The sequence below is a fragment of the Bos indicus x Bos taurus genome, chromosome 15 (genome assembly GCF_003369695.1).
Source record: "Bos indicus x Bos taurus breed Angus x Brahman F1 hybrid chromosome 15, Bos_hybrid_MaternalHap_v2.0, whole genome shotgun sequence".
NCBI classification, from domain to species: Eukaryota; Metazoa; Chordata; class Mammalia; order Artiodactyla; family Bovidae; genus Bos; species Bos indicus x Bos taurus.
In genome coordinates, this window is record NC_040090.1 from 65,656,280 (window position 1) to 65,669,892 (window position 13,613).

At 36.8% G+C, this 13,613-nt stretch overlaps 1 protein-coding gene across 1 annotated transcript in view; it reads right to left on the reverse strand.

The window, feature by feature from the left end:
- DDX10 (DEAD-box helicase 10) overlaps positions 1-13,613 on the reverse strand; it is a 318,321-nt gene that overhangs the window by 27,623 nt on the left and 277,085 nt on the right. The window contains exon 17 of the mRNA XM_027563817.1: positions 6,199-6,335. Coding sequence (XP_027419618.1) covers positions 6,199-6,335 — 137 coding nt within the window. The remainder of the gene's footprint in view (positions 1-6,198; positions 6,336-13,613) is intronic.

Genomic DNA, 13,613 nt, shown 5'->3' on the forward strand with positions numbered 1-13,613 from the left:
AATTTCTCTCAGCTTGTGAGGCACAGCTAAAAGGAACACATTTATTAACAGAAGAATTTAACTGGAATACGGTTAAAGTTACTTGTCTCACTTCAAAGGCCATTCGGTTCAGTCGCTCAGTTGTGTCCAGCTCTTTGCGACCCCATGGACTGCAGCACGCCAGGCCTCCCTGTCCATCACCAATTCCTGGAGTTTACCCAAACTCATGTCCATTAAGTCAGTGATGCCATCCAACCATCTCTCCCTCTGTCGTTCCCTTCTCCTCTCGCTCTCAATCTTACCCCGCATCAGGGTCTTTTCAAAAGAGTCAGCTCTTTGTATCAGGTGGCCAAAGTACTAGAGTTTCAGTTTCAACATCAGTCCTTCCAATGAACACCTAGGACTGATCTCCTTTAGGATGGACTGGTTGGATCTCCTTGCAGTCCAAGAGACTCTCAAGAGTCTTCTCCAACACCGCAGTTCAAAAGTATTAATTCTTCTGTGCTCAGCTTTCTTTATAAGGCAATTTACCCTTCTCCCTGCTCTCTTATAACAAACTCAATTCAGGTTTAGCTGAGCCATCACGCCCTTCAGGAAGCTATTTCTAGTTTGCCAAGCCCAAGACTTAGGCACATCATTTTCAGGCTTACCTACTCCTCTCCCCATCACCTCTGCCAGTGCACAAATCACAGTACTTAACTAACATGCTGGTTTGTAATTGCTTGTTTATCCATCTGTAACCTTCACTAAACTAAAAGGTCTGTCAAAGCTCGGAAGGTATTTTTCTTGCTTAATGTTTTATCCTCTGTACCTGCACTATGCCTGGCACAGGATAGGTACAAAAAAAATTCTCAGTTGAAAGAACGGATGGAGGAAATATGACAAGAAGCCAGAGATTACAGATCAAGAAGATATTTTTAACTCTTAAGCAATCAGGATGTGATTTAAATAAAGCAAAAAGTTCTTTCTGCAGCTCTTAGCATCACATATAGAAGCTTGTCAAAATGTTTATTATGAAAGCAGTATAACTCTACTCTATGAACTATTTTGAAGATAAAAAAAATGAAAAATCATTTATAAATACAAAGATAATTGCAAGCAATATTTGAGGTCTTATGTCCTCAAAAAGTATAAAAAATCTGTATCAAAACTCACTGGAGAATTGAAAGAGACACGTGTACCCCAATGTTCATCACAGCACTGTTTATAATAGCCAGGACATGGAAGCAACCTAGATGTCCATCAGCAGATGAATGGATAAGAAAGCTGTGGTACATATACACAATGGAGTATTACTCAGCCATTAAAAAGAATACATTTGAGTCAGTTCTAATGAGGTGGATGAAACTGGAGCCTATTATACAGAGTGAAGTAAGCCAGAAAGAAAAACACCAATACAGTATACTAACGCATATATATGGAACTTAGAAAGATGGTAATGACAACCCTGTATGCGAGACAGCAAAAGAGACACAGATGTATAGAACAGTCTTGTGGACTCTAGGTGGAGCGGGGGCGGGGGGGGGGATGATTTGGGAGAATGGCACTGAAGCATGTATAATATTATATAAGAAACGAATCGCCAGTCCAGGTTTGATGCAGGATACAGGAAGCTTGGGGCTGGTGCACTAGGATGACCCAGAGGGATGGTATGGGGAGGGAGGTGGGAGGGGGGTTCAGGATGGGGAACACGTGTACACCCGTGGCAGATGCATGTTGATGTATGGCAAAACCAATACAATATTGTAAAGTAAAAAAACAAAAACAAAAACAAAACTCACTGGAGGTAAGAATACATGATTCCATGTAACTCCCAGGAGACCAATGAATTCTCTGATGTCACAAAGTCCACAGCAACAAAGAGCCAGGTTTTCTACCAAATTGTTCTATTTTTAATAACAGTAACAACAAGAAATCCTAACATTTTATACTAATTCTACCTATGCTAATTCTATAGAAGGAATCAGAAATGAAAGCCACTGAGTAAAACACAGCCTGGACCAATTGTAAGATGGAAGAAGAAGATAAGAAAAGAAATCAGAGATCATCAAAGCAAGCTCTCTCTTCCTTACCTAGTTTTAAAAACAGCACACAAAAGTTCAGAGCTGCCAATGGAGTTCAGGCATCTGCTACTGACTAGCCAGCTGACATTCTTCTATACGATAGGTAGATTACCCACTCCCTATATTTCATAGCTCTGTTTCTGTGGATAAATGGAGCTATTAACAGCAGCATTTATTTTTAAAATCCCTCAAAAGGAACTAAGGGTCATATAATTGAGCATACTATAAGCAAGACATCTTTTTGTCATGAGAATTTAAAGGAGCCGATTCATGTATCAGAATCTCTTTTGAATTTCAGTGATAGAAATGACAATTCTGATAATTCTAGAGAGGGTTAAGGAGGGTTTAAATTCTACTGTGGCTAAATACCAAGCTGAGAAGGACAGATGTACAGACTCTTTAAAATTCTATCAGATCTTCCTGAAGAGGAATTATTGATCCCAAGGTCAGTTGTCCTCCACTAAATGTGGCTCTCCTTTGCCTGTTTCCTACAAGTGTCTTTCCAAGTAGAGAGACCAAATCGTTACTTGAGCTGAATATCTACGAGTGTCACCAAAGTGAAGGTAAAAGAAATACACAAAGGGAACTTTCAAAGAAATTAGCTTGTACTATTTAGTTTGGGACTAAAAGCCACTTTCTAACCGGTATATCCAGCCCCATACAAACTTGTATCTGAAAATGATAATTAATATCCAGAGAACAGTGGCAGTGAGGGTGACCAAGAGGCGGGAACACTAGCTGTTGCTGCAATTATTGAGTAGAAGCTAGAAACTGTGAACCAAATAAACCCGGTGAACAAGCCAGGAGGATCATCTAAAGCTAATGTCACAAAATCTTAGCATTTAGTCATGTTCATGAGAGGCAAAGAAACCAAGATATAGCAAAACTGAACAATACAGGGAGATTGTATTGGTGCTATCATTACGCACAGCAGAAGCAATTACTACTGTCAAAATTCTAGTGCAGTGTGAATTTACTTGTGAATACCTTCTCTTATTTAAAACAATGTGGTTTTAGTTTACATGTATCTTTATTCATTGCCACTAAAGTAATTTCAAGAGAGAAGAGAAAATGAGAGTGTAAGTTTCCCATGCAGACTATTATTTGCAAATTACCCTAAACCTTGCCCTCTAGACCAGGAATGGAAAACAGGTTTTATCTTGTATACTGATCCCAAATGATTGACGGCCCTGTCTGAGAAGGACTGCTAGGGCTAAATGGACAGAATACAAAGCCCACCTTGGATGAGGGACTGGGCAATTAAGGCACTAGTGATACGTTCTGCCATCCTGGGGTTTAGTCCACTGGTTGTCCAACTGTGACAGAATTTCCTCCCCAAAGGATATCTGGCAATGTCTGAGAATAATCCTTATCTCAACTGAGGAGGTGCTAGTGGTAGAGGATGATGCTAAACAGTCTACAGCCACCCCAAACCCCTCAAAACAAAGACTCATCTGGGCCACAATGTCAGCAGTGCTGAGGCTGGGAAACCATGGTCCAGTCAATCTATCCTATTAGTCCATGGATCAGATCTTCAGTCAAATAACATTACATTTGTCTCGATACAGTTTTCCTGAGCTATCTCTCCTAATGCCTGAGTAATTCTATATAAGCTGATTGGAGTCTTAGAACCAAGGAATCAATTTGATTCAGGCAGATTACACTGATCTGTCCTTAACTTGTACTGTGATCACAGACAAATTATTTTATCCTTTGAAAGCTCGTTTTTTTCATCTGAGAGGAGGCGGTTGGACTAGACAATTACTGTGCTCATACAAAAGATGAAACTTCTAGGAAGCCCCTAAATGCACTAATGGAATAAAGGCTTTGTTGATATTCTTTTCAACAAAAGATAATTTCTCTTTGGCCTAAAACCAAAGTTTTTCAATTCCTTTCAATCTCTGCTAGTGTAGTTTCCAGTTATGCCTGCACTTAAAACTATTTTAATTTTTACATAATGCTTAAATATTTCCGATCTGGGGCTTTCCTGGTGGTGCAGTGGTAAAGAATCCACCTGCCGATGCAGGAGACATGAGTTTGATCCCTGATCCAAGACAATCCTACACACCATGAACCAGCTAAACCTGTGTACCACAACTGGTTCTCTAAAGCCCAGGAGCCACACTGTTGAATCCTGTGCACCCTAGAGCCTGTGCTCCACAGCAACAGAAGCCACCGCAGTGAGAAACCCGTCCACTGCAACGAAGAGTAGTGAAGACTGAGCACAGCCAAAACTAAACACATGAAATAACAAAAAAAATATTTCCCATCTAAACCCTTGCCACTGAATTAGATGCTTTGGCATCTCTCAAGGTATTCCTACTGTCTTGTCCATCACCACTACACTATCTGAACCTGGCTTCTTCCAGTTCTCCAACAACATATTCCATCATTTCTTGTCTCATTTAAGCTATTAGGATCAGTTGTATAGTTGCTTACCATTATACTTCTCTTTTACTCTATAAATCTCCTTCCTCAATTAATTAATCAATGCAACTATTTCAGGGCCTTTCTCTGTGCCTATTACATTAATGTTGGAGAGATGAGTAGAGACTGGAGCTGAATGTGTTGATATAAAAAGAGTTTCTGGCTACAAAGCATTTACAGGCTAATTAAAAGGATGAAACGTGAAACTATTAGAGAAGAAGTCATATTAACTAGGAGGTAGCAGAGAAATGTCACTAAGAAGGTAAGAAATGCCAAAAGAATGAAACGAAATGTCTGCTGTCTGAAGATTAAGGACAACTCAGAAGTTACCAAAAATGTTAGAAAAAAAATCCTTACAAATCAGATACAGAAGGACTGCTGTCATCTTACCAATGACTTCAAAAGTTGGCCCTATGTTTTCAAGTTATGTTAGAGAGATATGGAAAACATGGCCAAATAACAAACTGTAAGAACCAATTAAATTTCCCTTCAGAGAGAAAAATTACACAGAGCATTTGGAAGTTACTGATATAAAGTCATGTGTGTTAAAACCCCACCTATCGAAATGGAGATCCCAGAAATCACTCTGAAAGAAGGGCATTTATATAAGAATAAAAAGGGCAACAAATTTAACCATACTGATAGCTCATCAAGGTCTGGACATGTGCACCAAGAAACTCTGAAGCAGGTATTTACTCTTAGAGGTCAATTTCTAAAGATTAACATTATGCTCTGGACCTAAATTATTTAACCCTTATCATTTACATATTTTTTCTAAATCCTAACAAACTGTTTTCACCTGTGATGCTTCTTGGGTTAGGAGTGCTACTATATCCATAACCGAGTTGTCCAACAGTAAAAATCTCAAGTTTCTGGCATCACATGGGAAGACTGCATTTTGGATGGGTCATTTTCACTATTATAAAATAATTCTATGTCTAGATGAGCACAGATTAAAATAAAGAGTAAATGAAATGATCTCGCTGTATCATTTCTCTAAGGGGATAATCTTTTTTGAGACCTCTTTATAATGCTTAAAGCCAGATTATATAGCTCTCTGGGGCCTATTTTTTTCAACTTCAAACTTTTCAGACTAGCACTTGAGGGGTTCCAACCAGTCTCCTCTCCCCTTCAATCACATTAACTTCATCCAGCATTAGTATCCTCCTTGTGCCTAAATAGGCTCATTGATTTAGAATGTCCATGCAGTTCAATTTTCTCAACTTCTAAATCAACAGAATTGCAATATAACCTAATACATCGTACTCTGAAAACAAGTGCTGAGCAGGTCATTCAATTCATTACATTTCTGCTTTTGGCATGGCAACAAATAAGTCCACATTTGAGAGAGGGCTGTTTACATGTGAGTTGTCCATTATTTTATGTGTTTCTTACTTTTATATCAAAGAATGTGATTTAAAAATTCAGAGATAATTTTTAACAATAATCTCATCAGTAAATCGAAATAAAATCTTATCTCTGTTTGCAATAAATATATCCTAGTGGATCAAATACTTAAGCATAAAGATTCAAAAAGAGAGAGAAGAAAAGAATAGACCAAGAAAAAGATACAACTCTTTATCACCCATATACCTGTTAAACAGGTATGAACAGTAGAAGGGCCTCTAAAACAATGAGAAGAGCATGAGATATTTGTCTCCACACATCTTTTGAATTTATTAAAAGGAGAAGATTCCTAGTCTTAATGTTACCAACAGTAAAAACATACCTGATTTTATTTTCCATATCTTCACTATCTGACTCTTCAGAGCTTCTGTACTTATCTGGATCTGGAAGTGTGCTTGGATCAAATCCATCATCATCATCATCGCTCCAATCCAGAAAGGCTTCCTCTTCATCTCTAGCCTAAGAAAACACAAGGAAAACTGTGGTTTAAGAAAACAGCTGATAAATAATCAGGTCTTATTTCTAGCCCCAAATAAATACTGCTAATTGAGATCCTCAAATTAGAAGTCTTCTATTCTGGTGAAGGCCTCTATGTGACTTTCAGAACCATAATCATTTGCACTGAGGGAAAAAAACCTCATCATTTCAAAAGTAAAACAAAATACGATTCAAAAAGTAAATCATTATTAAGTCCCTTATATGCAATATAGGAAAAATTTGACAGTTTAATTACTTCCAAGTTACTCAACTATCAAGGAAATAAAAGTATAAAATAAATCTGTTTTAGTGCTCCTGTTCACTATGCAAATTTCAAGGCTACCAAAAATATTAGGTAAAGATATAAAAAGCCAAATGAGAGCATACAGGAACATTTGCCTGATAATTTTATAACCACAATAAGCCTTAAAATGACAATCAAATCTTTACAAGCTCATTAATAGTAAGGGACCTTCTAAATTCAAAGTAAGTATACAAAGTCACTAAGAACGATGAAAAAAAAATAGGATGAATACCAAGATACAGAAAGTTGAAACTATCCAGTTTCATAGTTTCATGTAAGTAGGTAGGTAGGCAGGCTTTTTTTACTTTGTTCTGCAATGGTTTATTTTTGTCAAAGACCAAAGTAATGCAAAATTAAAATAAATTTACTACACATTTTATGTAATGAACATCCCTTATAACAAATTTATCTTTGGCAAATTGGTTTTGTCACCTGGTAGATAAGAAATACAAACTAACATTGTCACATGCATTTATCAGATTATAAGCAGTAAGCAGGACTAAATAACAATTCTGGATGAATCTCTCTTACTGGGTACACTTTATAAATTTTCTTTACACCATATGATTCAATGATTCTTTGATTTCAAATGTTTACTGTTCTTTCTCAGAAACTGAGTAACGACTCAGAATATCACGGCTATTGACTGTGTAGGCCTCTACTGAAGCCTGAAGTCTGCTAACACTTTTTGAACAGCTTTCCCTTGATAACCTCTAAACATAACAAAAGGAGGTAGAAGTAAAGAAAATAAGGATTAGTCACACTGTAAAAGTCCCTTATTGCTTTCCTGGTAAAATTCCCTGCTAAAAATAAAGGGTCTGGAAACAAGTATCAGAAGGGAAAAAGAAAAGGCTGCCCTTAGAGGCAGTAAGCAGCACACTCAACATATTACTATATGGTCCACTTGAAATAATCAAGGATATCAACAAAAACTGAATGTCATCATGTACTGAAGAACACTAATCTCCCAAGTTACAAGGTATTCCAATTTTCCAGTCTGATGCTCTCAAAGGAATCTGTTATCTAAAAGGTGCAGACAGAGAATTACCAAAGTATTGTGTTGGCCAAAAAATTGGTTTGGGTTTTCTGAACAAACTATTTGGTCAACCCAATAAATCTTAAGCTTTTTTGGTCCAAAGAGCTTGTGTTAACGTGGATTATATCTAATATCATTTACTGTATTAGAAGTTTACACTCAGAATTTTAAAAAATTCATTAATTTAAAAACAATAATAATAATCTCTGTATCACTATATATTAACATATGTTAACATAGTGTTTTATGAAAATAGCTACAAATTCCAAAACAAAAGAACTATGTTTTACATTTTAAACAAATCTCTTAATGTCTGGCTCAGAAGAAGGTATTTGGATTCTTATATCTGCTTTTGTATTCAATATGTTGTTTTGGTTGAAATATATGCAGAAAATTCCAGTCTCTCAGAGATGGGAAAGGGAAAAGTCATTTAGTAGCCTTTTAAGATAGGTGTAGTTCTTTCTTCTCCTTTGATATTATACAATAAGTATCGATGAATGTCAGTTTCTTAAAAAGTCGTTCCAATGCGGAATCTGAAGCCATTATTAAGACACTTTCTACATCCTGTTACATTAAAATCCATAGGTCTACTTTACACTTTGAATGAATCCTTTTTTAATCAGTGAATGATTTCATAACACTGTGCATTGGTCATTTGGAAAATAATGATTCACTAAAATATCCATGTCTTCCTTATGTGGTTCTTCAAACGTTAACACATTTCAAGTATACAATATTTTTTAAAATCATATTTCTTAATATTAATCAGTATCATTTAAAAATGTCTTTCAAAGTATTGGAAAGCTATTAGTGGATATAAGTTTTCCAAAATTCTCATTTTTTCCTAGTGGCATTATAGAGAATCTGCCTGCCAATGCAGGGAGATGCAGGAGACAAAGGTTCGATCCCTGGGTCGGGAAGATTCCCCGGAGTAGGAAATGTCAACCCACTCCAGTATTCTTGTCTGGAAAATTCCATGGATAGAGGAGCCTAGCAGGCTACAGTCCATGGGATCACAAAGAGTTGGACATGACCAAGCACACAGCATAATTTTTTTCTTAAATGTTTGGGACTTTTCATTAGCAAGAAATAATTTCAGGTTTTTTTTTTCCCTTGACATGTAAGCAACAAATCTTGTTTTCCTCTGGCTGCTTTCAAAATTTTCTCTTTATCATAAAGCAGTTAGACTATGATGTGTCTAAGAAAGGTTTTCCTTTATATTCATCTTTCTTCAGGTTCTACAATCCTCTTAGATTCATCAATGCTTTACACTAAATTTGGGAAGCTTTGGCTATTATTTCTTCAAATATTTTTATGCCTTTTTCTCACCATTCCTTCCATGATTGCAAAAAACTGCATATTAGACTACTTCACAGTTCTCTTAGTTTTGCTCATTTTTCTTCAGTCTTTTTTCTTTCTGTTCTTTGCAAAGGGTCATTTCTATTGAGGCACCAGGTCTGCTGCTGTTGGTTTTTTTTTTTTTCCTGACAATTTCAACCATTTTTCAGACCACCCAGCAAAAACTTTACAGTAATTGTGCTTTCAGGTCTAAGACTACGTTTCTTTTTGTTTTGATTATATTTGTTTCCATCATTTCCATGGGTTATATTCTTGCTCTGGGGAGGCTACCTACCTGTTTATTCACATGCCTATATTTTCTTTTAATTCTTCAAACATGTTTTCTCTTAATCCTTTTACCATTTAAAATAGCTGCACTGAAATCTTTGATACATTCAAATCTGGGCTAACAAGAGTTTCTATTGACTATTTTTTCTTGGCCATGGGTCACAATTTTCTGCTTAATTACATGTTTTATATTTTTGTTGAAAACTAGACACTGTAGATAATGTATTATAGAAACACTGAATTCTCTTAGGTTTTTCTGAGGATTATTAGATTTCCATTCTAATAGAGAATTACCTTGCCTGGATTCAAACTGCAAATGCTCTCTAACCCACAGTACTCAGCTATTATTAGGTATTTTAATACCTAAAATCACTGAATATGCTCCTTTAAAATTTACTATAAAGTGGCCTTCATAAGTATAATATAATAAGAAATAAACTCAATATTCCATTGTACATGTTTATCTATTTGATAAAAGGAAAATACTAATTCAAAATGATGAAAATTTACTTTTAAAGGGATAAAATATTATTAGGACTTGTATTACCATGACTCTCTTGAACTACCAACATTCAGGTCTTGCTATTTCCTGATCTATAAGAAGATCCACTGTTGATACTATACCATACTGTCTGTACTGCATTATACTCCTCAATTCATGACAATAACAAATAAATTTAAGTTGGCAATAATTCCTTTTAGAAACACAATTTCACCCTACTAGAAGTATAGAGATGATGGATAAAGACATATGCATATTGATCTTTTTTCTTTTAGTTCATTCATTGAAGGGTTAGAAATATGTAACTATAAAAATGTATAATACTTGTATTAACAGGTACAACATGCCTCTATTAATAAAGTGAAAAGTGAAAGTGAAGTCACTCAGTCATGTCCGACTCTTTGCGACCCTGTGGACTGTAGCCCACCAGGCTCCTCCGTCCATGGGATTCTCCAGGCAAGAATACTGGAGTGGGTTGCCATATTTAAGCTATTAAAAATAAACAAAACCTATCATCTACAACAAACTGACAAAGCATAAATAAAAGCAACTAAGGAAAGAGGGTATTTCCATGATAAAAACACTCTAGAAAAAAGTACTGAGTGTCTTTCTGGCAAAATCTACTTAGAAGTATGCTCTTTTTAGTTATATAAAGTAGCAAAAAAATAACAATGGACACTGGACATTTTAGCTGCTCTGTCTTGCTCTATCCTTGGGATTCCATGAACCATTTAAAAGCTAATATATAAATATGGCTTTTATCTCTCTCTGGACTTTTTCATGAGAGACGGCACAGATACTATGACACATCTATCACCTTGCAGGTGACTGTGATGTATCAGTCTGTTAGACCATCACAGCTGGAAACTCATTGCTCTAAGTAAAAGGGAAGTATTTAAGTATCCTTAAATACTCAAATACAGGAGACTAAAATTTGTATCTTAAAGATGCTGCACTCTGGCAGCAATGGGAAGGGAGGTTGGAGTATATAAGATCTGAAAGTAGGATATCAGTTTAAAACTACAGATACAACAATCCAGGTAAGACAAGGGATTCAATGAAGGAAGTGGCAGTGGAGATGGAGGTGGGCAATAGGTATGAGAGATGTTAAGAAGGGAGAATCAACTAGACTCTGTGGACCACATGGCTATATATATATAGTACATTTCAGAGAATCAGACTGATTCAGAGAATCAGACTGATTCAGAGAATCAAAAAAAAAAAAAAAAAAAAAGTTCCTAAGCATAGTTGTACATGTTAAGTATGATCTAAGAAAGTTTAGTAAATATTATGAAGATGCTTTACCAAAAATGTCTTCCTTCAACAAGATTTTATTAAGGAGACACAGTATAGGTATACTGTTAGGTACTGGGGATGTAGCAGTGAATAAGACAAGGTCTCTGCCCTGATGATAAAAATAACTGTTCTAGGATAGTTATCCACACAAACACTAAACTGAAAGCCACATTCTTCTATTTCGGGGGAGCATCTAATCAACAATGAATTGACTCCACTAGCCCTGCTAAATGTTTAACAACTGGCAGAATGCAACCTGGATCTGGGCTGTCAACAAGCCTCTCTCTCTTCAGGTACTGCCAGGTTGGAAGTTGCAACAATTCCTCCCTTGCTGACTAATCATTCCCTTCTCCCTCCCAGCTCAAAATGAAACAAGAAGCCCTACAGTTACACCCACACCCCACACTCCTCTTTTAAGACTGAGAAATTAATGTAGTTCATACACACAAAAAGATCAGGGGCACCTCTATGAACTGACTGTTCCTGAAATAAGGACTCAGTTATAAGTAGGGCAGATGAAAATATCCAAGAAAGAAATGTAATCCAACTAGCTTTTATTGCTTTCAGTTCTGATGAGAAGAAGAAATACAGATCAGAAGCCACATTCTCCTACAAATTTATGAAGTGCTCTGACATACATTACCTTACTTCATCTTCAAACTCTATGAAGTAGGAACAAAAAGAATGATTGTTCTCATTTTCAAAATTAAGAAAATGTGATTCAGATGATTAAACAGCTTAACCAAGGTCACACAAATATGTACATATGCTAGGTCTTCTCCTACATCACCTGAATCCCAACTTTCACTAACAAAGCTTTGAATTTACTACCTGTATAATTATTTCTTCAGAAATAAGAATATTTTATAAGCTTCAAAAGACACATAAGCTTTCTGCGTCATCTTGTATGGGACCATCTCCACTCTTACCACCCTTGTCTCCCACATCGTTCCTCTCTGTTCCTTGGAACATTGCAACCAGCTTCCTAATCAGTCTCCCTGTAACCATCCTTCTTCTAACCACTCCAATTTTGTGTTGTCATTTGTTGTTGCTGTTCAGTCAGTCATGTCCAACTCTTTGTGACCCCATGGACTGCAGTGCATCAGACTTCTCTGTTCTTCACTATTTCCTGGAGTTTGCTCAAACTCATGTCCATTGAGTCGATGATGCCATCCAACCATCTCATTCTCTGTCACCCACTTCTCCTCCTGCTATCAATCTCTCCCAGCATCAGGGCCTTTTCCAATGAGTCAGCTCTTTGCATCAGCTGGTCAAAGTATTGGAGCTTCAGCTTCAGCATCGGTCCTTCCAATGAATATTCAGGGTTCATTTCCTTTAGGACTGACAGGTTTGATATCCCTGCTGTCCAAGGGACTCTCAAGAGTCTTCTCAGCACCACAGTTCAAAAGCATTAATTCTTCAGTGCTCAGCCCTCCTTATAGTCCAACTTCTCACATGGTACATGACTACTGGAAAAACCATAGCTTTGACTATACAGACCTTTGTCGGCAAAGAATACGCTGTCTAGGTCCGTCATAGCTTTTCTTCCAAGGAGCAAGCATCTTTTAATTTTATGGCTGCAGTCACTGTCTGCAGTGATTTTAGAGCCCAAGAAAATGAAGTCTGTCACTGTTTCAAGTTTTTCCCCAACTACTTGCCATGAACTGATGGGACTGGATGCCATGCTTTCTTAACTGAACAATGCAAAGAAAGAGGAAAATAATAGAATGGGAAAGACTAGAGATCTCTTCAAGAAAATCAGAGATATCAAGGGAACATTTCATGCAATGATGGGCACAATAAAGAACAGAAATGTTATGGACCTAATAGAAGCAGAAGATATTAAGAAGAGGTGGCAAGAATGAGCTGTACAAAAAAGGTCTTAATGACCTGGATAACCACGATGGTATGATTACTCACCTAGAGCCAGACATCCTGGAGTGTCAAGTCAAGTGCTGTCTTTGAATTTTTTTAAAAAATAAGTTTCAAATCTGATCTTGTCTATCATCTGCTTATAACTCTTGAAGCCACACTTTCAGATCCTGGAACAAATCAAGACCTATCCCACCTGAGAATCTGCATACTTGCTACTTCTCTACTAGAATCTTCTTCTACTTCCCTTTGTCTGGTTTGTAGTGTTTTCTGACCCCAAACATGTGGTTTCTTTTCAATACTAAGTCTTCATTGTCAAATGAGCGTCTATCAATTCAACTAAATTCTGATAGTATGCAGAGTTAGCACAGATCTCGTGGGTAAAGGGCTCAGTCCCACAAGACTCCATACTTCAGATGCCAGCTGCAAAATGCAGTCACCAAGCAGCCTGCAATTCTACCTGGCCGACTACAAATTCAGGGATTCTCATAACGCCTCCTGAGGTCTGACAATTCTCTAGAACTCAGGAAAGTGCTTTACTTATGATTACCAGCTTATTTATTTAAAGGATATAACTCAGCAATAGTCAGATGTAAGAGATGCATAGGGTAAAGTATGTAGGGG